General features: G+C 40.9%; 1 protein-coding gene and 1 long non-coding RNA gene across 2 annotated transcripts in view; one reads left to right on the forward strand and one right to left on the reverse strand.

Annotated features, from left to right (window-relative positions):
* LOC142840950 (protein SSXA1-like) lies at window positions 1–5,095 on the forward strand. Its single transcript, XM_075957623.1, has 4 exons — window positions 1–120; window positions 610–724; window positions 1,052–1,141; window positions 5,004–5,095. Exons 1-4 carry the CDS (start codon window positions 52–54, stop codon window positions 5,093–5,095), a joined length of 366 nt encoding a protein of 121 aa, XP_075813738.1. The 5' UTR covers window positions 1–51.
* The window catches only part of LOC142840951 (uncharacterized), a 26,026-nt gene continuing 2,460 nt past the window's right edge, over window positions 2,314–25,879 (reverse strand). Inside the window, exons 3-5 of the long non-coding RNA XR_012908987.1 lie at window positions 23,699–24,786; window positions 10,173–10,251; window positions 2,314–2,670 (exon numbers count right to left, since the gene is read on the reverse strand). This is a non-coding gene — a long non-coding RNA (uncharacterized LOC142840951). The remainder of the gene's footprint in view (window positions 2,671–10,172; window positions 10,252–23,698; window positions 24,787–25,879) is intronic.

Genomic DNA, 25,879 nt, shown 5'->3' on the forward strand with positions numbered 1-25,879 from the left:
CTGGAAGAAAATCGGACAGTGTCTTTTCAAAGTCTCACTGATTCCACCGACATGAAAACAGGGAGTTCTTGTGTGAAGAGTTCTGTGGAAGACACTCATGAACCAAAGAAGATGTGTAAGGTGAGGTGACCAGGCAGGGGGTGTGCAGAAGCAGCTGAGTGACCAAGAGCCATTGTAGAAAGAGTTCTCAGAAGGTGGAAACCAGAGGCACTCAGGACAAGGACCAAAGTCTCCATAGGACCTCCATAAATCTCAGGATTTCTCTACGCACACACACACATGCACACATGCATGCACACGCACACTCAATATGTCCTTCTAAACCATCCCTGAAAACCAGATTGGTGATCTAGTCCTAAACGCATTTAGTGACGTTCAGTCCCTTGTAAGTGGGGGAGGAGAACAAATAACCAGCAGTGAGCATTTCCAGCGTAACTGGGAAATGGCTGTTGTTTACATCTCTCATTTGACCCACGCATTTCCCAGGATCAATTATCTTGATTTTCTAGGCGTACCACTGAGGTCCTCCAACACAGAGGGCATTCTGGGATGAATGGCACACATGTCCAGTAGAGTAGCTGCCAGATTTTACATTTCCTCCTTTTCTAGGCTTTCCAGGATATTTCTACATACTTTTCTGAGGAGGAGTGGGCGAAACGAAGCACATGGCAGAAAAGTGTCTATGTGTATATGAAGAGAAACTACATCAGAATGACGGCCCTAGGTAACGGGAAGTTCTGGGTTCAGACAAGCCTGGGTGTCTCCCAGTTATTTTCTATGCCACAGTTTCTTCTCACCATATAGCATGTCCCTCTCCCACACTATACTTTCTTCCTGAAGAAATATCAAGGTGCTTGCTGAGCAAGCTGCTCTCTTCCATCTTGTTCAGGGCTGAGAGCATAGCACACAGGCAGCAGGACTCAGGCCTGCAGTCTGCACTGTTCTTTCCTGCAGTCCCTTGTTCTTGGGGACTCTTGTGTGCTGCGTCCCAGATTCTGTTTTCATTCTCTTGTGCTTTTGGTTAAAGAACAAGCACTTTGCTTCTTCTTAGGGGTCACAGTCAACCAACCAGTTTTCATGCGTTGCAAGCAACAGTCCAAAGAAATCCTGGTGGAATGTATTGAAGTTCATGACCATGAGAGTAAAGGTGAGTGGTCAGGGTCAGTCACGATGCCTGGTAAGGTCACAGGCAGGTCTTTGCTTATTCACGTTAGGACTGTGTGGAAAAGGGTTCATTTAGAGGATTATGTAGAAGACCTTGTCATATAAAAGTCTAAAAGGTTAAAAAGAACACACATTATTTTGGATAATAAGTAAATGACAAATGGGTAACAACTTCCATTGGAATGCACACCGTACTGTATCACATCCTAAACATAGGCATCCACCCTATACACATACATGCAATCATTGTCACAGAGATAGAACTCAACACACACACACACACACACACACACACACACACACACACACACTCACAGTAACTCCCAGGAAAGCAGGCCAGTTTGCACAAGCTCCCACAAGCACTTTACTTGTTCTTAAACTCTAGGCCTGAAGTTTATGCACAATTTTTGAGAGCAAAGGAGAATTATTACCCTAGATAGCCCCCCAAAACACTGAGCTAAGTCATTTATACTTCCTCATGCAGTTAACCCTTGAATATTCAAATCATTTCATGTGTTAAGTAAGTTTTTTATTATTTCACATCTGAAAGTATTGACAGTTCAAAATTTCCTGAAATTAACTTAATATTATGAGGCAAAAGAAATGTCCTGTAATAGGATGAGGCAGTTATGAGACCGGGACAATATTTCATAAACAATCACAAGGAGACTTCGAAACTGATACTGTAGATAATGCCTATGTCATTAATAAAGTGAAAGAGAGCCATGCTCCGCCCATTCCTCCTCCATGAGTACGCTGTAACCCTCCACTCTAGCATTCCCTAAACTGGCAGGATTCTGAATTTTTGAAATATTTACTAACAAACAAAACCTTCTGACTTCTCACTTTCCATAGACAAACATTCTGAAGGGACTTGTGGCATAAAACCGAAAAAACGCGTAAAGGTGAGTATCACCTATTTCTGTAGGAATGCTCCATGTTTGCCTTCAGTTCACGCCCACATTGTTGAGGATAGTTTTCTTTTTGGTGGTGGATGAGTGTATAAAATATATTTGATACTTAAAGTATAAAATTTAATGTGAAGCATCACATATTGTTTCAAATGACAATTCTAACTGTATGGAAATTCACTGGGTTGTATAAACTTTGGGCCTGGGTAATTATTTATTTGCAAGATCCTGTGTTAAATAATACCCAGTGAATTAAAATACCCTAAATCACATGGCAGAAATACTGCCTGTAGATTACTATTTGCCAAAATGCTTTATCCAAGATTCTCTTTTATAGTTGACATCACTGGATCTAGATCCTCATAATGAAAATGAAGGACTTGCCTCTGAAGATGCTGCTGCCCCCAGTACTTCCATGGTTTCCACGGTTTCCACGGTTTCCACGGTTTCCACGGCTTCCACTGCTTCCACTGCTTCCACTGCTTCAACTGCTTCAACTGCTTCCACTGCTTCCACTGCTTCCACTGCTTCCACAGCTTCCACTGCTTCCAATGTCCCAGGTTGAGTGCAATCTAATTTGATGCGGGATTCCCCTCTGTATGTGTGAATAGCATTGATAATAAACTGTCTTAGGCCTGTGATAAGGTAGAGTAGAGCTAGGTGGGGAAAACTAAACTAACTGCTGGAAGAAAGGTGGAGTCATGGAAAAGCCATGGAGCTGCCATTGGAGATAGACATGTTAAAACCTTGCCAGTAGACCACGAGCCTCGTGGTAAAATATAAAATAATGGATATGGGTTAAATTAAGATGTAAAAGCTAGCCAATAAGAAGTTAGAGCTAATGGGCCAAGCAGTGATTTAATTAATACAGTTTCTGTGTGCTTATTTTGGGAGTCTGGACGGCTGGGAAACGAACAAGTGACCTCTTACACTAATTTCTGTTCTTGAACATAATTTCTTCATTCTTTTTCAATATGGTATTTTATTTAAAGTTTGAGGATTTTATATAATGTATTTTGACCATAGTCACACATACCCCACTCTCTCACCTAATTAACATAAAACATCTTTCCTAGATGTTTTCCCTCACTTCCCCACATTCCTCAAATTCATGTCTTGTTTGTTACTGTTTAAAAATAACCAGCCAAGCCCCATTTGTGCTGTCTATATACTAAGTGATGTACAATCATCCACAAGAGTATGGGCTGACCTAACAGGGGCCATACCCTTAAAACCGACTCTCCCTCCCACGAAAATCATCTCTTGTCAATAGCTGCTCATAGAGGTCTGGAAGCTCATGAGTCCCTACTCCTTGCTAGAATGCTGACAGGCTTGATCCTATGCATGTCTTATGCAGGAAAAGACAACTCCTGTGAGCTCTTGAGTTTGACACTCCTGCCATGTCCATAAGACACTATATGCTCTGTTCCTCCCTGTCCTCTGCTTCTTACAATCTCTCTAGCCCCTATTTTGCAGTGGTACTTGAGCTTGGGAGGAATGTGTGTGACATTTATGTTCAGTGTTTATCTAAACAATCGATAGACACTTATTTTCTGCAGTCTAACCAGTTGGGAGCTTCTGTATTAGCCACCACTCACTGTACAACAAAACTTATCTGGTAATGACTGCGAGCTATCTATGCATAGAGAGATATGGATTTAGAGGTTAGTTTGTACTACATTCATTTAGCAAAATCATAGTAATGGGTTTTCCCCATGGGGCCTGTGCAACCACAGGTTCTTGGTCAGATTTACAGTACCAGGACTGCATGTCTTCAATCACAGCATTCTAGTAATTAAAGATGAGGATCAGCACAACTGCGCGAATTATTGGCCTGAACAGCAGTTTCATTGGTTCTCTAGTCCATAGCCCAAGCCACTGAAATGCATTCATGTCTTCTTTCATTTCTGAAATTTAGTCAGGCATTCCCCCATAGTCTGTTCTTTTATCCTGACACTCACTGTCTAACCAGGAATCACCAGCTGGCCTCTGCTCTGTAAATGGCCCATGTACTCTTCTGACTGGAAATGACAGGGCTTTCACTGTGGACTCCTCTCACTGTTATCGACTCCAGGACATATCGACACCTGGAAACTGTCTGCCTCACAGACCCAGGGACCCTGAGAGATACCTGACAATTTATGAAATGGTAGTTTCCACGGCTGCAGGTTCTAGTCTAGTGTAGAAAGTTTAGGGAGCTGAGAGTTCGTGGCCAGTGAAGGCACAGTTAAAGAAGAGCAAGTATTCAGTTTTATTATTATATCATTTAAACAGTGTTTCCATTTGGGTGTGTTGGGCATGCCTATAATTGCAAAGCTCTGTAGGGTCATTAGATTAAGATTTTTCTAGGGTACGTGAAGGGATCTTGTCTCAAAACCAAAATCAACCAACCAACCAACCAACCAACCAACCAACCAACCAACCAACCAAAACCCAAAAGAAATAAAGAGTGGGTATGGAGAGACTGTTCAGTGGTTAGGGGTATCTGCTGTTGTTCCAGAGGACCGGAGTTCAGTTCCTAGCACCCACAATGGGTAGTTCACTATTATGTCACCCCAGTTCCAGAGGATCTGACAAATCCATACATATGTCACACATACGCAGAGGCATACACATGCACACATAAATAAAAATATAAATATAAAATAAAAGGCAATAAGTTGTGTTTCTAATGAAGGATAAAACAGGAAAGCTATACTAGATGATGGGGGAGGGGAACCAAACAGTATACTGGATGGTATAACCTGAAGTGGCCTTTGGTCTGTATTGCTGTATGGCTAATAGCTCAGTCTTTGTGAGCTAGCAGATGTAAAAATCAGACAATGGAGAAGGCCTATAGGCTCATGGAAGAAACAAGCCTTGTTCTTTTCTGACAAAACAAGGCCCTAAACCATCTAACGCTCACGTACTAATCCCTCCCTATTTCAGGAGCTGGTGACATTCAGGTAAATGTCTGGAGTAACCGGTTGAGGAAAAGGAAGAAGCGAGTGATCCATGAAGAGATCAGGGATCCCAAATAGATGATGACGGAATCTGTAAGTGGTCCTTTGACACATCTCCCAAACCCCAGAATACACACTTTTCTCATACGGTATTGGATCAGTCATCCACTTCTAGTCTTTGAGGGTGCTACACTGAACCTGAAGTACTATGCCATGCTTCCTTTACTTCAAAGCTGGGTCTTTTGGAGACCTTCCCTACCCAGGATGCTGTGGGCTCCCAAAACCCAGGTCAGCTCTCAAAGTACAAGCCATGCCTTCCTCTGGTTTAGGAATTCAAAGAGAAGGTGAGGCAGTCACTGTGCTCTGAGCAGAGGGTTGAGCTGTGTAGCAGAGGCTCTGAGGTTTGGCTGGAGGGAAGCATGTAGGCTTTGAAGGATGGGAGGAAACAGACCAGTGAGTAAGTAGTGTGAACTCACTACCATTTCTTTTCTTTTTTGTTTCAATCACAGAGTCGAAATAATCCCAGGATGAGAAGAAGAATGTGGTGGGAATTCTGGATCATTGCCATGACTTTGAAAGACTAAATATCAAATATAGCTATCTCTCTTTATAGATATATGCATATATTTATTTATAGTCACTATAATTCTAAGTATCGGTTTTCATATTATTTGTCAAGTGATCTCTTAGCAATTTTGTAGGATGTGTCAAGCACTCTGTCAGGACTTTGCTCCCTATTGACACTGTGATACGTCCCATTAGAATGTTCTTCTGTTTGCCAGGCCATCTTTAAGCATAAATCTTGCTACATGGCATCTGGTCACACTGGGGAGCCTACATGCTAAGCATTCTGTTAATATTCTTACTGTGTGAAAAGCACTCTGGTAGAATATCAATGTTTCAAGCAGACAAGATGGCTCAGTGGTAAAGGATACTGCTGCCAAGCCTGATGACCTGAGTTTAATCCCAAAGACCCACATGGTGGCAGAGAGAACTGATTCCTGATAATGTCTTTTGATGTTCACGACTGTACATACACAACATATATATTCATATATATATGAAGATAAAATAAGTCTATCAATATTCTACTCAGTGAGACATATTCCTAATGCAAACAGCTGTTTGTCTGTCCTGTACCTGTCTTAGGGACCGTGAGCTATCAATCATCCTTTGCACTGAAGCATACTGCCCTTTCCCTTGCCCAGGACTACTGAGCAGAGTTGTATTGTTTACTTTAGCACATTTCTCTGTATGTGAACACACATGTACATGTCATCACTATGGTCAGCTGTCACCTGCCATGCTCCACTAGCACTGTGTCTAGTCACAACCACCTTATTCCATTTTCTGGTCAGTATGTACTTTCACCCCTGGTTGCACACAGGTGACAAATCCAAATTCTGTGATGTAGGAGAATCTGGATTTGCCTGACAACACAGGTAACCCTCATTTACCCAAGAGCCTAAGGCTCAGTGTAGACCAATATTTGCTTCTATGAAGATTAAAACTTATTCTTTTTTAAAATTATTTATTTATTATGTATACAATATCCTGTCTATGTGTATGTCTACAGGCCAGAAGAGGGCACCAGACCTCATTCCAGATGGTTGTGAGCCACCATGTGGTTGCCAGGAATTGAACTCAGGACCTTTGGAAGAGCAGGCAGTGCTCTTAACCACTGAGTCATCTCTCCAGCCCCTAAAACTTTTGGGGCTCTAATCTTACTTTTTTGGAAGAAAGTTGTAACACCTGATTCTAGGGATTGAACTCAGGTCCGCATGCATACAAGGATAATGCTCTACCTCTCGATGAGTAGTTACTGCTTTATTGCTGACTAAATGCCTGATAAAAATAAAGGAAGAAATGTTCCTTTGGCTTCTAGTTTCAGTGGGTTCAGTTGATGGATTCTTTTCCCATCCATACAACATGTAGGAGAGGATGTTCCTCCCTTCTGACTGACTAACATACCCAACAGGACCAGGGGTCAAGATGGCACTCTAGAAAAAAAAAGACACACTGACATTTAGGATTTTGTATGAACATGAATAGATGGTGAAGTAGTAACTTAACAGCAATCTAAGGAAGGTGGCCCAACAAGTGTGTGACTAGAGGCAGAAAGATTAACAGATGCTAAGTACAAGGTCAGACCTGAATGGCACCAAAGTTAGAAGAGTTCAGAGAATAATGGATTTAAGGCTCATATCTGAAGAACACAGATGGTACAAATGAGACCTAGGGCTCTGGACCAATGTAGACAAGGGACACATAATCTGTGTGTGCCACAGTCAGGTCTAGACTTCATTAATATTACTTGGCAGATGCTATGAGGTGAGCTGTGTCATACACCCATCTCACACGCCATTCATATGTAGGAACTATAATGCCCAGTGTAGCTCTTCTAGGGGTGATAGAGGTAATGCAGGTTCCTACAGCTATGGCTCTCATGAACTGGCATGTTGGCCTTGTGGAAAGGGAGGAGACAAGAGATCTCTGCCTCAGCATCATGTGAGGATGCAGAGGTGCTGATAAATGATCATGTTCAACAAAACAAGTAAGTGCAGAAAGGCAGATGGTTCAAGTTTAATTTTAATGAGTAACCACATTTAAATCTGAATTCTTGTGTAACTTTGTGTGTAGGACACGAAACTAGAAAGGGTACCATAAGATGGGAGGCTGAGTCCTTAAAGAGGGAAAAAGTGTTTATACAGGGGGCATGGAAGTAACAGGGACAATTGGGGAGGAAGAAGAGGACTAGCAAAGGGGATAGACAGTGGGACAAGGTGATTGTTGGTTAAAAACCAATAACATGGGGATATGTCATTCTGAAAACCATTACTTTGTATGCTACCTTAAAACATTAAGTAAACAGAGTCCTGAGAATGAAATGCAAAGAGAAAAGAGTCTACTTCTGAAGCAGAGTTAGTGATCTTCTGGTGGAAAAAATCTTATATTTGGGGGAAACTGGGATCCACGAAAATGAAAGATGAAAACTGGCCATTCTTGTCACGCTCTAGAAATGCTCTTACCCAGTTATCTGCCTCACTAACACTCACTGTAACACATGTGAAGTAGAAACTGAAGACTACTCCCAAGGTAAATGTTAATAGTGGCAGACTGACGCCTTCCAGCTGCAGTACCATGCTCAGAGGTCTGGGCAATGGACCTTGTGTTCTAGGTTTCTGAAAATATGGCCTAAAGATTTTGTACTGAATTCATGTATAATGGAAGAAAAATATCCATGGCTCAACTGATTTATGGATATTTAAGTATTCTTTATATGTACCTATAGGGATTAAAATGTATATGATTTGCCTTGAGCATATTAGGTACCCCCAAATAGTAACTATTTATGAAAATACCAAATACACAATGAATACACCTTAAATGCTCCAAGTGCCAATGGAGAAATTTGGAAGTTCTGTATCCAAGGTATTCAGAATTCAGTCTGGGTTTACATCTGGATTTTGTTCCCTGGAGATACTCAGCAGATATCTATCCACCTGGAAAGGACACTGAATCTGGGTGTGGCTGCCAGCCTTAAATGGTACTCTGCTTGCTAGGTTGGCTGATATGGGCTACTCTTGTAAGGACCAAATCCACCCAGCCTCTTTAACAAATCAGTTCTACCAGAGTTTTAGGCTCCAATTCTGAGCCATTATCTATAGTTTATGACTTTATGCACTGAAGAAACTGTTGGCACAAGGAAATGAAAGCATAGTCACTGCATGCTGTGTTGTTATCATCGTAGATCTTGGTAAACTGGGATCTTCAGTCAGCTCATCTGGCTACCCTTCAGAGGCTCTTCCCAGATATTCTTCACTTCCACTCTAATCTTTAGTGTGTCTGGACCAGCCCTTTCCCCCAGAAACTCTACTTGAGTGGAGAATCTGGTTCCAAGTTACCCATTTGACCCAGCTTGACAATGATAACAAGTAATGAAGAAAGGCTCCTGTGGGTGGCTTCTGTGTCTACTTTTGTGTATTTAGCACATTAAAATGCCAAATTTGGGTATAAGGTCAAATTTCCTTCTAAGTATTTATGTTTATGCCCACAAGTTATTGCTGCCAGAACTGTCCAGAGAAGTGTCTGGTAGCAGTTACTCCAGAGATACTTTTTTGAGGCATAGTTTCTCTGTGGAAAGTTTTCTCAGCCCTGACTGTCCTGAAACTCCCTCTATAGACCAGGCTGGCCTCAAACTCCGAGACCCACCTGCCTCTGCCTCCCGAGTGCTGAGATTAAAGGTGTGCACCACCACCACCATCTTACTACTCCCAAGATTCCTAGGTAGCCAAAGTGTTGAGAACATGTGACTGTTGAATCCACAGTCTTAAATGAGACATGCATACCATCCCCTCCATGGGTCAGGGGACTCCATGGAAGAAGGTGGAGAAAGAATACAAGAAGTAGAAGACAGGGTGGAGTGGTGTGGACTTTAGTTCTCTAGGACATGACATAGCCTTTGCATGCCTGAAAGCTCAGTAGCTGTTATTAGTTGCAGAAGACTGGGCCCTCATCATTCTGTCATGGAGAGAGTAGAAAGGTCATGAGCCTTTCACACATTCCTGAGGATTGGTAGGAAGTTACAGTTGCTAGGGAGATGGGCTTGGGAAATTTTACCCCTCCCTATGGATCTCTAGGCAGTTAATGCTTTCAGAGTGTGAGGGAAATTTACTTCAGTGGTGTAGCCACTAGTAAGGTGCCCATGATTCTAACCCCCAGCACATGCCACTATAGGAAACAAATGAAAAACATGTGTTGACCAAAAGAGTTCTGAAGATATAAAAGAAAGTACCTGGGGACTGGAGGATTTCTACCTGGGTACTGGGATCAGGAGTAGTGGTAGGGAGAAAAAGTAAGGTACTTGGAGGTTATGGGGATAAAAAATACATGGATGGGTGAGAATCTGTTAAATAAGCTCTCCACATATGCTTCTCTAGGTAACCTTAATTGAGGTTACAGGTTGATAAAAACAAACAAACAAAAAACCCCATGAAAATAGAAATAAGACTAGTTGAGAAAAATACTGAGACCAGGAGGAGTGAGAAGAGGACACACTTGGTGATGGGACATAGGACATAGTCACGATCAAAACACATTATATGCTTGTGTTAAAACATCCCAATGAAAAGAGGTTAAAACAACTGCAACTTACCTCTTTGCAGTATGTGAGAATTGTGGGTTTGTGACTCACTTTCTTAGCATGGGCCAGGTCCTGGGACAGATCTGTAGAGCTGCAAAGAATAACAGTAAAGTCCAAAGTGATCTGATCAGTGGATGGAGAGATGGTTCTGTGGTTAAGGGTACACATGCTCTTACAAAAGACTCATATTTGGTTCCCAGAACCCACATGGGATCTCACCCAGTATTTAACTCCACTTCTAGGGTTGTGATTCCCTCTTCTAGTCTCCACAGGTACTGCACACACATTGTGCATATACATACAGGCAGGCAAATCATTCATATAGGTAAAATATAAGTAAATAAATCATTTTAAAAAAGTGACATGATCATCTGCATAGGCAATGTGACAATTCATTAAAGATCTCAACAAATGTGTTCTGTGCATGTGCACCTGCTCCCCTTGAATAACAGAACTCAAGCTTGTGCTGTTAACTCCATTTCACTCCTGCCATTATCCCCACTAGGCCCCTTTGTTCTCCATATATAGTCAAAGCCTACAATTATGTTGTCAACTTCATCTACCCTACTCATTGGACCCATACTGTTGTAATAAGAGCGGCGGTGCTGCGTCCCCGGCACCCGGCCGCCCACATGGCTAGCTTTACCCGAAATAATTACACGGAAACTGTATTCTTTTAAACACCGCTTGGCCCATTATATCTAGCCTCTCCTAGGCTAGCTCTCGCACCTGAACTAGCCCATTTCTAATAATCTGCTGTAGCCCACGAGCTGGCTTACCAGGAATGATCTTAACCTGCGTCTGCCTGGAATGGTAGAATCATGGCGACTCCTTGACTCAGTTTCTCTCTCCCAGCATTCTGTTCTGTTTACTCATCCCACCTACGTTTTAATCTATGAGGGCCAAGCAGTTTCTTTATTGCTTAACCAATAAAATCAACAGATTGATATATGACACCCCGCATCACCATACTTCCAAGTACGCTTGGTCCCTTCTCTAGGCAGAAACATTAGACTCATGCTGCCAAATACCTTCATCCCTGCAACCTTTCTAGAGGGGGGCATTAGACCCATATCTACGACTCCACTGACTCTACTTACTGTAGGATCACATGTATCATGCTTGCCTTTCAGCCCCCATCCTGCCCCTCTTCTTTTTTTTTTTTTGGTTTTTCGAGACAGGGTTTCTCTGTGGCTTTGGAGCCTGTCCTGGAACTAGCTCTGTAGACCAGGCTGGTCTCGAACTCACAGAGATCCACCTGCCTCTGCCTCCCGAGTGCTGGGATTAAAGGCGTGCGCCACCATCGCCCAGCCTGCCTCTCTTCTTTATGTAGAGATCTTAGTCTATCACCATCTCAGTTAGACCCCTTTACTGGAGGAAAGTCTGAACACCTCTCCCAGATTACTGAAGATTGCCTGAGGGAATCTTCTAATTTGAAAGTCATCAACCTTACTTAGTCTGGGCTGAGTAAAAACTGCTTCTGATACCCATTTGAATATCAACATTAAGATGCCCAAAAACTGAATTCTAAATCCCACACAGATGCCAGGAAAGAAAGCTTCAACAGAGGAGAGACAGGATCTTCATACCAAGATGTAGGGTAAACTCCGCCCAATGGGGGGGCATGTTCGCCTCAGGCTAATGTTTACATATAAATCTGGCGGTGTGAGCCCCACTGGTCTCTCTTTATTGTATCTCCTGCTCATCGCTGGATCCCTGGTGTTGTAAGCTATTTCTTCATTAAAATTTGCTGTTTCATATTAAGCTAGCCTGGTTATTACGCCGCCTACATTTTGGTGCCAATGTCGGGCTTTTTTGCCCTGCCCCGAGCAGCTCGGGACGTAGGCTTGAATTTTACTTTGAGAGAGCTACATGCCCCAATCTCGTAGCCCTCTGCCTGGGTCCTAAAAACACAGCAGTTTTTTAGTTCGTGACTCGGGCCCCAGTGCCGAGTCCGAGATACACTCGGCCATGCATGCGGGGGCCCATTCTGCCCCGCCCGCCAGACCTACTCGCCCGGAGCACATTAACCCCTCCCTGCCTGCCTTGGCTAAGTTTGCAATGGAACCCCACTGCCTGAATTAGTGGAAGCTCAGGTGCCTGCGGTTTTGCAGCACCAGGGTGGTTCCCCATTTGCGCCACTACAGCCGCCACAGCAGCAGATCTGGTCTGATACAAAGGGACTGCTTCCGCGACCACTCTAACTCCTCAGGCATAACAATCCACGGCTAATTCAAGGCTGAATCCGGCCTTGGCTCTGCCGGGCTTCCTGGCCCTCCCCCCAACTGCTATTTATCAGCCTGGTGTCTGCTCTAATTCACACAGCACACAGTCTACTTTAACTTTCGGTTTTGAGTTAATTGTTTCAGACGGGCTATGACTTCGGCCACGTGGACTCAGGTGAATTTCTTTTGCCACCACTGGCAGGAAACAGTCATTACAGGTAAAAAAATTTTCTTTTATAAATAAAAATAAATACAGATTTGATTGAAAATGTCTGAAAACGTTACCATTCAAGACTTTAACAGCCTTTTTGATTGTACCATGTGGGAGATTTTACAAGAGGTGTCTGTCACCCCACATCTATGGATCTTTCTGGGATTCATAGTTTTCCTTGGTACTATATGGTTTGATAATAGAAATATGATAAAGTCTTTATGAGATGAATCCAGGATTCTTAAGGCAGAGGTTGAACACTTAAAAACAATTGAGAATGACAACAATCTTCTCAAGAATCAGTTTGAAGTTCTCCAGGAAGAGAACAGATCTTTGTTTAACATGACTCGATCGACTGAGCAAAATTTAGAAAAGGTACAGGCTGATGTTAAGGAGAAATTCATTACTATGGAAAAGGGAACAGCTGATTTGGATCGTAAGCTTCGGTCCCTTTCTGTAGGAACTGAAACATTAACTGAGAGAATCAAAACTGCTGAATGTGACAATCGGATTTTGTCTAAAGCTTATGACAGATTGGCGGAAAGATTGTCAATACAAGAAGGCACGGTTTATGCCATAAAAATTATGTCCAAAGATGAGATGTTATCTCTAATGGACAAACTTCATACTTTAGAATCCTCAATGAAGGCTTTGGAACATAATTCCGGACAGGAGATTCAGACATTGCAAAGGCAATGGTGAATAGAATTGAAAAGATTGAGGAATTTCTAAATTCTGATGAAGGAGAGCAAAGGGTAGAAAGGCAAATTTTAACTACATCTGTGGGTAAATCTCTCTGGGACAATTCCCACAAAGCTCTACCTACAGCTCTACCTGCCTTTCCAGTAATAACAACAGAGAAAGTGGTTGGTTCCAGAAACCCTAGGGTCATCAAGGAAGATACATGGGAGCCTGTCTGTATGAATGATCTCAAAGAAATCAAACAGGCTGTGATGACTTTTTGGAATGCACGCCTCCTTTGTTAAAGAGATGCTAAAATCTTGGGCCACAATAAACAGGGCCATGCCCTTTGACTGGCTCCAGTTAGCTTCTGCGGTACTTGAGAGTGGACCGCAATTGAACTGGAAATGCTTATTCAGGCAAGAGGCTAGACTCTTAGAACAGCAGGAAAGAGCAAAGGGAATTGACATTTCCCTAGATAAAATTCTAGGTGAAGGGCTCTTTTCTGACTCTCAGGAACAAGCTAATTTTGACGAAAACACACTCTCCATATGTACTACAGCAGCCTTAAGGGCTTGGGACAGGGTACAAGACCCAGGACAGAGAATGGAATAATTTGTCAGAGTTAAACAGGGTCAGAGAGAACCCTTTAGTGACTTTTTACAAAGACTAACTAAAGCTGTACAAATAGGGATATCTGACCCAGAAGCAAGACGTATAATGATTGAATCTTTGGCTTATGAAAATGCAAATGTGGAATGCAAAAGGATCTTGGGGCCTTTAAAGCTCAGATCAGCGCCCTTGGAAGAATGGGTCTTGCATACACTGAATGTTGATACATTTGACTATGGCACTGAAGCATGGGTAGAAGAAGCAATTTCCAATGGTAAAAGGAGACACCAGAATACCAAATGTTTTAATTGTGACAAAATGGGTCATATGAAAAGGAATTGTAGACAACAAATTTTCAGAAATAATAATAATAATAATAATAATAATAATAATAATAATAATGCATCTTCTAGAAATAACAGAAATAGGAGGACTCAGCCTTCAGGTTTATGTAGAAAATGTGGAAAAGGCAGACACTGGACGAATGAATGACGGTCTACAAGAGATAGACAAGGCAACCTGATACAGACTGGAAACATGAGAGGGGGGCCTCACAGGCCCCCATGGCAAACATAGTTCAGTCATTTCCAGTTTCTGCAGAGAACGTGCTCCGTCAGGACAATTAGGAAGCCCCATGCCTATTGTTACAAGCAATAATGATCAGAAGGATGAGTTCCGTGTGTTTTGGCAAACTTCTATAAGTGATCAAAGACCAAAGCTAAGAGTGTGTGTAAATGGACAAAGGTGCGAATGTAAGTATTATTACCCCAGAATCGTGGCATCCATATTGGCCTCTTCAGAATGTAAATGTTCAGCTCCTGGGAATTGGAACCCTATCTCGAGTAAGGCAGAGCATGAGATGGGTTGAATGCATAGGGCCAGAGGGACAAATAGGAAAATTAAGGCCATATGTAGCCAATATTGCAGTGAATTTATGGGGTCGTGACCTATTACAACAATGGAATACCGAAATTAACATTCCTGCTACTTCCAGAGCCTATATTTCTGAGAATGATATTAAAAGATTTTACAAACGGAGAAAACCGGCCTTTTGGGCTGTACAAGAACAAGCAATTGATGTCCCTTCAGCGATACCAACAGCCTTGCCTCTAAAATGGTTGACTGAGAAACCAATATGGACAAAGCAATGGCCTTTAGCTGAGGAAAAGTTACAGGCTTTAGAATAGCTGGTACAACAGCAATTAGATGCTAGACATATAGAAGAATCTACCAGCCCTTGGAATTCTCCTGTATTTGTGGTTAAGAAAAAATCAGGTAAATGGAGAATGGTGACAGATCTCAGGGGCATCAACAAGGTTATTCAACCTATGGGCCCTCTGCAATCTGGAATTCCTTTGCCCTCTTTATTACCAAAAGGATGGCCTCTCATAGTTATTGATTTAAAGGACTGTTTTTTCACTATACCTTTACAAAAAGAAGATAGAGAAAAATTTGCCTTCACAGTGCCTACTTATAACAATTCTCAACCTTTGAGGAGGTACCACTGGGCAGTCCTCCCCCAGGGTATGTTAAATAGCTCCTCCCTGTGCCAATATTTTGTGAATCAACCATTGCAAATAATAGGCAAGAAATTTCCCAAATCTATAGTATATCATTACATGGACGACATTTTGTTATCTGATTCAAACATGGATACCTTGAACAGACTGTTTAAGAAATGAAGATACTTTTACCTAAATGGGGATTGCAGATTGCTCCTGAAAAGATTCAGAGGGGAGATTCTGTTAACTATTTAGGTTATAAAATAGGTTTGCAAAAAATTAAGACACAAAAGGCACAAATTAGGAGAGATCGCCTATGGACTCTTAATGACTTTCAAAGACTGTTAGGAGACATTTCCAGTCTACACCCAGCTATTGGGATAACACCTGATCTAATAATTCATTTGAACAAAATCTTGGATGGCGATAAAGATTTGAATAGTCCCAGAGAATTAACAGCTGAAGCAGAAAAGTAACTGACAATGATTGAGGAAAAATTACAACAGGCACATGTGGACAGGGTGAATCCAGAGCTCGATTGTATTCTCATCATACTACCATCAAAAATTTCTCCTATAGGAATTTTAATGCAGAGAGATGATATTATCTTGGAATGGATCTTTTTACCACATAAACCAAGTAAGAAACTGAAAACTTATGTGGAAAAAGTCTCTGAGTTAATTATAAAAGGCAAGTTGAGACTTCGTCAACTAGCAGGCATAGACCCAACAGAAATTATAGTGCCTTTCACTGCTGATGAACTAAAGAAATTATGGGAAGATAATGAACCATGGCAAAGAGCTTGTGCTAATTTTTTGGGAGACATTAATAACAACTATCCAAAAAGCAAGAGACTTAACTTCATAAAGAGAACTTCTTGGATCCTTCCTTGAATTGTCTGTGATGCTCCAATAACTGGAGCCCATACATTTTATGCTGATGCCAATAAATCAGGGAAGGCAGGTTATAAATCAGAACACTTGGGTAAGGTGGAATAAAGTCCTTATGATTCTGTTCAGAAGGCAGAATTATATGCCATTCTTATGGTGCTAAGGGATTTTAAAGAACCTATTAATATAGTTACAGATTCACAATACGCAGAAAGAGTTATTTTACATATTGAAACTGCTGAATTTATACCTGATGATACAGAACTAACCTCATTGTTTCTCCAGGTTCAAGATTTGATCAGGAACAGGCTTTGCCCTATGTATATAACACACATCTGATCCCATACGGGTCTGCCAGGTCCTCTAGCACAAGGTAATGCAGAAATTGATCAATTATTGATTGGTAGTGTGCTACAAGCCTCTGAATTTCATAAAAAATCATGTTAATAGCAAAGGTTTGAAGAAAGAGTTTTCTATTACATGGCAACAAGCTAAGGAGATTGTAAAGAAATGCCCTACTTGCTCTTTCTATAACCAAACACCACTGCCTGCAGGGGCTAATCCAAAGGGCACCCAAAGGAATGAAATTTGGCAGATGGATGTGTTCCACTTTGCAGAATTTGGCAAATTAAAATATGTTCATCACACCATTGACACTTATTCAGGCTTTCAATGGGCAACTGCTTTAAGTTTAGAAAAAGCTGATTCAGTAATCATTCATTTATTAGAAGTCATGGCTATTATCGGTATACCTACACAAATAAAGACAGATAATGGTTCTGCTTATGTCTCTGGGAAAATGAAATGGTTTTTTGATTATTACAATATCAAGCATGTTACAGGTATACCATACAATCCTACAGGTCAAGCAGTCATAGAAAGATCAAATCGAACTATAAAGGATATGTTGAACAAACAGAAAGGGGTGGAAAACACCCCCAGAAATAGGTTACATAATGCTTTGTTAACCTTGAATTTTCTCAGTGCTAAAGAGACGGAACAACGGTTGTAGAAAGACATTGGATAATGGAAAATCTACTGAACTAAATCAACCATTTTATTTCAAGGATGTGCTGACCTAACAATGGAAGCCAGGAGATGTGCTGCGTTGGGGAAGGGGTTTTGCTCTTGTCTCCACAGGTAAGGAAAAATTGTGGATACCATCAAAATTAATAAAGGTTTGGTTTGAAGAAGAGAAGCCACTTGGAAAAGATAAATAACAATTCATTCACAAGGATGGCGATCATACTGATGGTAAGAAGTACAGATAGGCTGGGGACAGGGTTCTTTTCTTATCTCCACAGGAAAATACTCATCTTCAAAGAATTTAAGGGACCCTGAATATTTAATTAATGATGGATGGAAACTAGTTACGACCCACTAAGGATCAGCAATAAAACCATATATGTAATGTAAGTATTGATTATATATATATATATGTCTTATCAAACATTTCTTTATTAATATGTAGAGCTGGTTTTGGAGTTGGACTATGGCTCAGTCCCTCTTCAATTCCAAGCCTGTTGATAAGAGATATCTCAGAGTTTATGTCTTAGGTTAGGAGCCATGAAATCGGACAGAATAAGAATAATTATGTACTTGATAAATTTCTTTGCCTTTCCTCATATCTGTGTCTTTCTTTATATGTCATTATATATCCTTGTTGTTAATGTTTAAATTTCCCATAACAAGCAACAAACTTTCCTACAGTAATCTTTGAAATTTCCAGGATGAAGATGGGGCCCCACGACATCAACTCAATCTGGTTTTTATGATGTCATGATTTTTTTTAAGCGCTAATATTAGACATGTTTTTTTGGTACCAACTGCACGAGACAATTTCGAATGGTGCACATTTTTGACAACACTCTGGCCGGACCTTCTCAAAATACTCAGAGGCTAGTTACAATTTTCTTAGGTCAAAGGTTAATTTGGGAATTTTACCATCATTTGCTTTCACAGGACCCCCTAAGAAGAATGTCACCCCCATGTCAGCTAGAAGCAATCTTAGAGGACGATGTCCTCTCTCCCAACAGAGTTTGCCCTCAGGGTTAGGGACATCATTTAATGGTTGGTTTAGGATTGAGGGGATGGGGAGATATTTTATGGAATTAAGGGTATTTTCAAAAAAAGGTGAGGATTAACTGGTTTGATGGGATGATTGGTATTTGTGATTTACTGTTTTTAGAAAATTGTATTGGTACTGTTTCTTGTATATTGATATATTGAATATTGAATGTGAGTGTTCCTACCTCTATTTTTGTATAAGAGTATGCTTATAACTTTTTCTATATTGTATTGATACATCTACCATATTACAATGTACATTTCTACCTCCGATATTATTTATATAATAACATTGTTTAAATTTGATATGTAATGACATTGTTTACAGTTGAAGATCATTGTCTTCATATATTGCACAGTTGTTTATTCTCTTAGTCTTCAAGTTAGATAGGTATTGAGAATTAATCAGGTCTTTTAGATACATAGAGATTATATTTAGTATATAGTATAATCGTCAGCCTCTTTGAAGAACTGTAGAAAATGGCCTTTAATCTAACCTAGAATTCTGTGCCAACGAGACACAATCACTCCTGGCGACACCACTCTACTCCCGAGAGAACGTTGAGCACCAAAGACACTCCACTGGGAGCTGTCTTCTTGGCAAAACTGGCCTTTGGGTTAAGAAAAGCCCATACCTCAACTACTGACAAAGATACAGAATATTCACAAGTGGATGAAACAGGAATGTCTTACCTTGCCAAGACAGGGTAGGATAATTCTAAGAAAGTGCCTTGCCTTTAATAATGGTATGTCAGTTATGTTAGGCCTTAGCCAAAGTTGGTTGACTCAACATTGCAAACGAGACTTTGGGTGATTGCCCAGGTAATCAGTTGCCTCTGTCATTTGTTGCACATTTTGGATATCTCTCGTTTGTTAAGTAATATTAATTCCCTTCTCAGATCTTTGGCAGAGTTGAAGATTAGATAATTGTAGTTACTTTCTACCTTATTTAGACTCCTTGAGATAGAATGTTTAGCAAAACTTTTGTTATATGTTTCTTGCTCAATATTGTTTGTTATATTTATTATTTGTTACTATTGTATATAGTTGTATTTGGTTTAGTTATGTCTTATTTAGACAAAAAGGGGAGATGTAGGGGAAACTCCGCCCAATGGGGGGCGTGTTCGCCTCAGGCAAATGTTTACATATAAATCTGGCAGTGTGAGCCCCGCCGGTCTCTCTCTCTCTCTTGTATCTTCTGCTCATCGCTGGATCCCTGGTGTTGTAAGCTATTCCTTCATTAAAATTTGCTGTTTCATATTAAGCTAGCCTGGTCATTATGCCGCCTACACCAAGAAACAATACCAATGACCTAACTCCAGATACTTAAGTCTGATCATAAATACACAACAGGAACAGGCAAAACAGTCTCTGACAAAAATTAGTACTCCAGGCTGGGGAGTAACCACTGATTGAGTGAGCCAGAGCCAGAGACCTCTGAGGGTCTGGACGTGAATCTGGGACCTTTAAGGGAGTAGACCTAAGCCAGGACCCCTGTGGGTCTGGGCATAAGTCTAGGACCTCCCAGGAACTAGGCCTGAGCCAGAACCTCTGTCAGTCTGGGCATGATTCTGGGACCTCTGAGGGAGTAGGCAGGAATCAGAGATTTCTGTGGGGCCAGTGTGAGTCTGGGACCTCAGAGGGAGTAGGCCTGAGCCAGGACCTCTTTGGGTCTGGCCATTAGTCTGGGACATCAAAGGGAATAGGCAGGAACCTGGAACCTCTGTGAGTCTGAACGTGAGTCTGGGACCTCTGAGGGAGTAAGCCTGAGCCAGGTCCTCTGCAGTTCTGGGTACACCTGAGCCTGGGAACTCTGAGGCAGTAGACCAGAGCCAGAAACCTTTGCAGGACCAAGTCCAAGCCAGGGACTTCTGCAAGAGGGGATGCAGACCAGGCTTTACAGAAACAGGTCAAAGCTAGTAACCTAGGCCAATGTAGGCCTGAGACAGCAAACTCCAAGGGAGCAGAGCAAAGCACAGGAACGCTGAGCTATCTCCAGGAACACGGAGTAACCAGAACTGTGACACTGGTTGTACCACGAGGAACAACCATCTGAGCTTTGGATTCACTGGCACCTAGATTATTCAATAGAATCTCAGACAGCCCCAACCACAACTATTAGAGGAAAAGATGAGTAGAAAAGGTAAGATCACACACAACACCACAAAGAGCAACACAATACCAGTAAAACCTAAATACCCTACAACAGAAATACCTGAACAACCAAATATAAAGCAGAAGAAAATGACCTAAAAATTAACTTGAGGAGAATGTTTGAAACAAAGAGGAAATGAGAAATTCCCTCAAAGAAATGGAGGAAAAAACAAACAAAAAATTGGAAGACATCAGCAAATCCCTCAACGAAAATCACAAAAAAGAAACCAAACATATGAAAGAAACTATTCAAGACTTGAAAACTGAGATAGAGACAATAAAGAAAACACAAGCTGAGGGAATTATAGAAACAGAAATCATGAGAAAACGATCAGGAACCACAAACACAAGCATGAACAGCAGAATACAAGGGATGGAAGAGGAACTCTCAAGCGCTGAAGATACAATAGAGGAAATAGACTCATCAGTTAAAGAAAACATTAATCTAACAAAAGCTTAACCCAAAATATCCAGGAAATATGGGACATCATGAAAAGGCCAATATCTTAGAATAATAGGTATAGAAGAAGGAGAAGTAGTTCAACTCAAAGGCATAGAAAATTTATTTAACAAAATTATAGAAGAAAACTTTTTCTGCCTAAAGAAAGATATGCCTATGAAGATACAAGAAGCTTACAGAAGACCAAATAGACTAGATCCAAAAAAAGTCCTCTCACCACATAATAATCAAAACATGAAACATACAGAGTAAAGAAAGAATATTAAGAGCTGCAAAGGTCATTAAAAGAACAAATAATCTAATAAAAAATGGAGTACAGACGTGAACAGAGAACTCTCAACAGAGGAATCTAAAATGGCTGAAAGACACTTAAGGAAATGTTCAACATCCTTAGCAATTAGAGAAATGCAAATCAAAACAGCTCTGAGATTCCATCTTACACCTGTAAGAATGGCCAAGATCAAAAACACTGATGACAACTTATGCTGGAAAGGTTTTGGGGAAAAGGGAACACTTCTGCATTGCTGATGGGAGTGCAAAATTGTACAGCCCCTTTGGATATCAGTATGGTGATTTCTCAGAAAATTAGGAAACAACCTTCCTCAAGACCCAGTAATACCACTTTTGGGTATATATCCAAAGGATGCTCAATTGTGCCACAAGGACATGTGCTCAACTATGTTCATAGCAGCTTTGTTTGTCATAATCAGAACCTGGAAAAAAACTTAAATGCCCCTTGACTGAAGAATGGATAAGGAAAATGTGGTACATTTACACAATGGAGTACTACACAGCAGAAAAAAAACTGACAGCTTGAATTTTGCAGGAAATGGATGAAGCTAGAAAATTTGAGTGAGGTAACCCTGACCCAGAAAGACACTTACCACATGTCCTCACTCATAGATGGTTTTTAAACATAAAGGAAAGAAAACAAGCCTACAAACCACAATCCCAGAGAACTTAGACAACAATGAGGACCTTAAGAGAGACTTACATAGATCTAATCTACATGGGAAGTAGAAAGTAGAAAAAGACAAGATATCCTGAGTAAATTGGGAGCATGGGGACCTTGGGGGAGGGTTGGAGGAGGGTGGGGAGAGTCAGGGAGGGGTACACAGAAAAATGTAGATTTCAATAAAAATCAATAAAAAGTTAGTACTCCAACATTAATGTTCCCCCACAATCATGACTTGTATGACATACAATGATTTCAAAATAGCAGTAATAATCATAATTAGAAGAACTCAAAAAGGATATGAATAAATTTCAGAAGACTGCTTAAACATGATTGAAAAAAATAATTAAAACAGTTCAAGATATGAAAATAAAATTTAATAGAGAATTAGAGAATCTCTAAATAAAAGCTAAAATGAAATAAAATGTGAAATGAAAATTTCAGCAATTCAAATATAAATTCAGCAGAAATCCCCACCAATAGATTGGATCAAGTGGAAGAGACAATACTGAGTCTTTTTAAAATTGTTTTTTATTTTTATTTTTTAAAGTGTGTTGGTATTTTGTCTACATGCATGTCTTTGTGAGGGTGTATGATCCCCTGGAACTGGAGTTACAGACACTTGTGAGCTGTCATGTGGGTGCTGGGAATTGAACCCAGGTCTTTTGGAAGAGCAGCCAGTGCTCTTAACCATTGAGCCATCTCTCTCCCCTGACAATATTGAATCTTAAAGACAAGGTAGAGGTATTGGAAAAATGTCAAATTCAAAGAAAATTTCAAATCTATAATAAATAAATGCAAAACATGTGGGAATTCTGGAATACTATAAAAAGAATAATTCTAATATCTGAAGAAGAAGAGATCCAGGTCAAAGGCACAGAAAATATTTTCAATAAAGTCATAAAAAGATAAACTAAGGAAAAGAGGGGCCCATCAAAGTCTAAGACATATTCAGAACACCAGAAAAGAAACTCCCCACATTATATAGCAATTAAAACACTAAGTGTACAGAACAAAGGATATTAAAAGATGGAAGAGATTCACATACAAATGTAGGCCTGTCATAATAAGAACTGATTTTTCAATGTAGGCCATGAAATAAAGAAGGGATTAGACCACTGTTACACATATTGGTAAAGACCACAGGCATCAGCCCATAATACTATATTTGGGAAAACTCAACTGTAACCAAAGAAGAAAGTAAAACTTTGTATCCTAAAAACAGATAAAGGAATTTATGATCATTAAGTTAGCTCCATAGAAGATGATGAAGGGAATCCTCAGGTCTGGAGAGGTTTCATATGCCCAAGAATGCACAAGGAAGAAACAAACAGTTTCAGAAAACTGAATCAAAAGAGGTCAAATGAAACTCCACAAAGCAAGAAAATGACAAGAATACACATTGTTTAGTAATAACTCTTAATATTAGTGGTCTTAACTCCCCAATAAAGAAAGAGTCACAGACTAACAAATGGATTAGAAAACAGGATTCATCTTTTTTAATAGTCCAAGAAATGCATCTCATTAACAACAATAAACATTACCTTAGGATAAATGGATGAAAATTGTATTCAAATTAAATGGAACTAATAATAAACAAGTGTAGTTCTTCTAATATTTAGAAAAAAATAGACTTTAAACCAAAACCAATCAGTAGGTATAAGGAGGAATACTTCTTAATAATTAAAAAAAAATCCAACAGCAATGTTGTTAGTCAATGTTCCATTGCTGTGAAGAGACATCGTGACAATGGTAACTCACAAAAGAAGAAGCTGGCTTACAGTTTCAGAGGTTTAGTCCATTATCCTCATGGTGGGGAACTTGGCAGCACACAGGCATATAAGGCAGCTGAGAGTTCTGGATCTGAAGAGAGCAGGAAGACAGAGTTACTGGTCCATCCAGGCTTAGGCTTTTGGAAACTCAAAGCCCCCCCCATGACACACTTCCTCCAACAAGGCCCCACCTCCTAACCCTTTCATATAGTGCCAGTCTCTGATGACTAAGCATTGAAGTTTATAAGGCTATGGGGCCATTCTTATTCAAACCACCACATTCCTCTTTCTGGCCCCCATAAATTCATGGCTATATTATAATACAAAATGCATTTAGTCCAACTTCAAATGTCCCCATAGTCTATCACAGTTTCAACACTGTTTAAAAGTCCAAAGTTCAAAATCTCTTCTGAGACTCAAGGCAGTCTCTTAACTGTAATCCCCCAGTAAAATCAAAATCAAAAAGCAGGTCACATACTTACAACATGCAATGGTACAACATATACCTCTTTAGTTGCAGAGGGAAGTTCCATAACCTCTTTCTTCTATCCTTGACTTTAAAGCCCGTTGTTCTTTCTGCGGGGTTAGAGAGAAAACACGAGACACACAGCGGTCCCACGTGGGTGAATTTTAATGGGGGGGGTGATGACAGGTGAGGGATGGGGGTGAAGAGACGAAAGGGAAAAGGGCGAGTTATGGTGTTCCCCGTTTTTATGAGGGGGATCCAGGTGCATCTGGGAAAATGTCCTGCGCATGCGTGGCTCTCATTGAATTGGGATTTGTAGTCCTCTACTGCTTCTGGGAATTGTAGGCCAATGATCCTGCACATGTGCAGCCTTGTCTCCGAAAGGAACAGCATTTCGCCCTTTTGGTTTTATTAAAAAAAATGGGAGGGGTCTTAATGGGTAGGGAATGGGGGCATAGCCCGGTCTCTCATGACTGCTTCCTGCTGGCTTTGGGTGTCGAGGGATCCGGGGAGTGTCTGATCGTTCTGATGATGTTTTGTTGATTATGTCCTGTCCGCTGGTGTTTTGAGGTGGCTGATTGAAGAAATTGCGTCTGTCTGGCTCTTGAGTAGCTGGATCATTGTTAAGATGCTGGAAAACAAAAGTCGCATTAGTAGAGAAAAAATTAAAGGGGAGAGGGGGTTTGGGAAATTAAAGGGGAGATTTGGGGTGGGGGGCCGTAGGAGGTCTGGGGTTAAAAATGATAAAAAAATTAAATGGTACTTATTCCGTTAATTGGATGGTACTTATTCCGTTAATGATCCATTTGTGTCTACTTTGTTCAGGTGGGTCAGGCTGGCGTCTTGGAGCTTAAAGAAAATGTCTTAAAAGAAATAGATTTTAACTGTATATTCCTTAACATTTTAGGGGTCACTGCTGCAGTCAGTGACAGTCCTGTTATGTCAAGGAACTTTGTAAGAATCTGCTTACCACCTGAGCCTTTGACTCCGTGTTTGATGATGATTTCTGTAACGACAGCTGGATGGTTATTTAGGAATTTAAAGAAGGGAGGGTGTGTTAACACAGGAGGATTAAGTGAAGGATGGGACCACTGTTTTCCTTAGACTGGAGTAGAGGAGGCTGAACCTGGTGTCCTTTGGAACTTAAGAGAACAAGGTCCTGTCTGAGTTACTGTGTATGGAGGATCATCTTGAGCTGTGGAGATGAGCGGTTTAAGATGTGACAGGTGAATCCAATGAGGAATTCCTTCAAGCTTGGCAGCTGTGGGGGTTAGAAGGATTACTCTGAGGGGACCCTGCCATTTAGGGGAAAGGGGTGAGGGACGTTGGCCTGGAGGTGAGAATAATACCTTATCTCCTATTTTAACCGGCGGTGGACATGTATTAGCACATGGTTGAGGTAGTGAGTGATCTGTGAAGTCCCACAGTAGCAAGCATAGGTGGAAAAGGAGGGGAGTGAGCAGGTGATCAGGAAGGGGAGAGGTTCCCATGAGAGGCCAGGGGTTAAAACCGGCTGCCCATACATGAGTTTGAAGGGTGAAATGAAAAGGGGGCCCTTTGGGAGAGCCTGAAGCCTGAGAAGAGCCAGAGGCAGAAGTCTTACCCAGTCGAGGTGGAGTTCCTGTGACATTTTGATGAGGGCTTCCTTTAAAGAGCGGTTAGTCCGTTCTACCTTACCTGAAGACTGAGGGTGGTACGGTATGTGGAAATTCCAGGGGATTCCA

This window comes from Microtus pennsylvanicus, chromosome X, assembly GCF_037038515.1.
Source record: "Microtus pennsylvanicus isolate mMicPen1 chromosome X, mMicPen1.hap1, whole genome shotgun sequence".
NCBI classification, from domain to species: domain Eukaryota; kingdom Metazoa; phylum Chordata; class Mammalia; order Rodentia; family Cricetidae; genus Microtus; species Microtus pennsylvanicus.

Excerpts from the sequence above, each read along its gene's own strand:
- LOC142840950 (XM_075957623.1), top strand. The coding sequence starts at position 52 with ATGAAAACAGGGAGTTCTTGTGTGAAGAGTTCTGTGGAAGACACTCAT. Across the intron at positions 121-609 it reads AACCAAAGAAGATGTGTAAG|GCTTTCCAGGATATTTCTAC; the intron begins GTGAGGTGACCA and ends CTCCTTTTCTAG. Across the intron at positions 725-1,051 it reads CATCAGAATGACGGCCCTAG|GGGTCACAGTCAACCAACCA; the intron begins GTAACGGGAAGT and ends GCTTCTTCTTAG.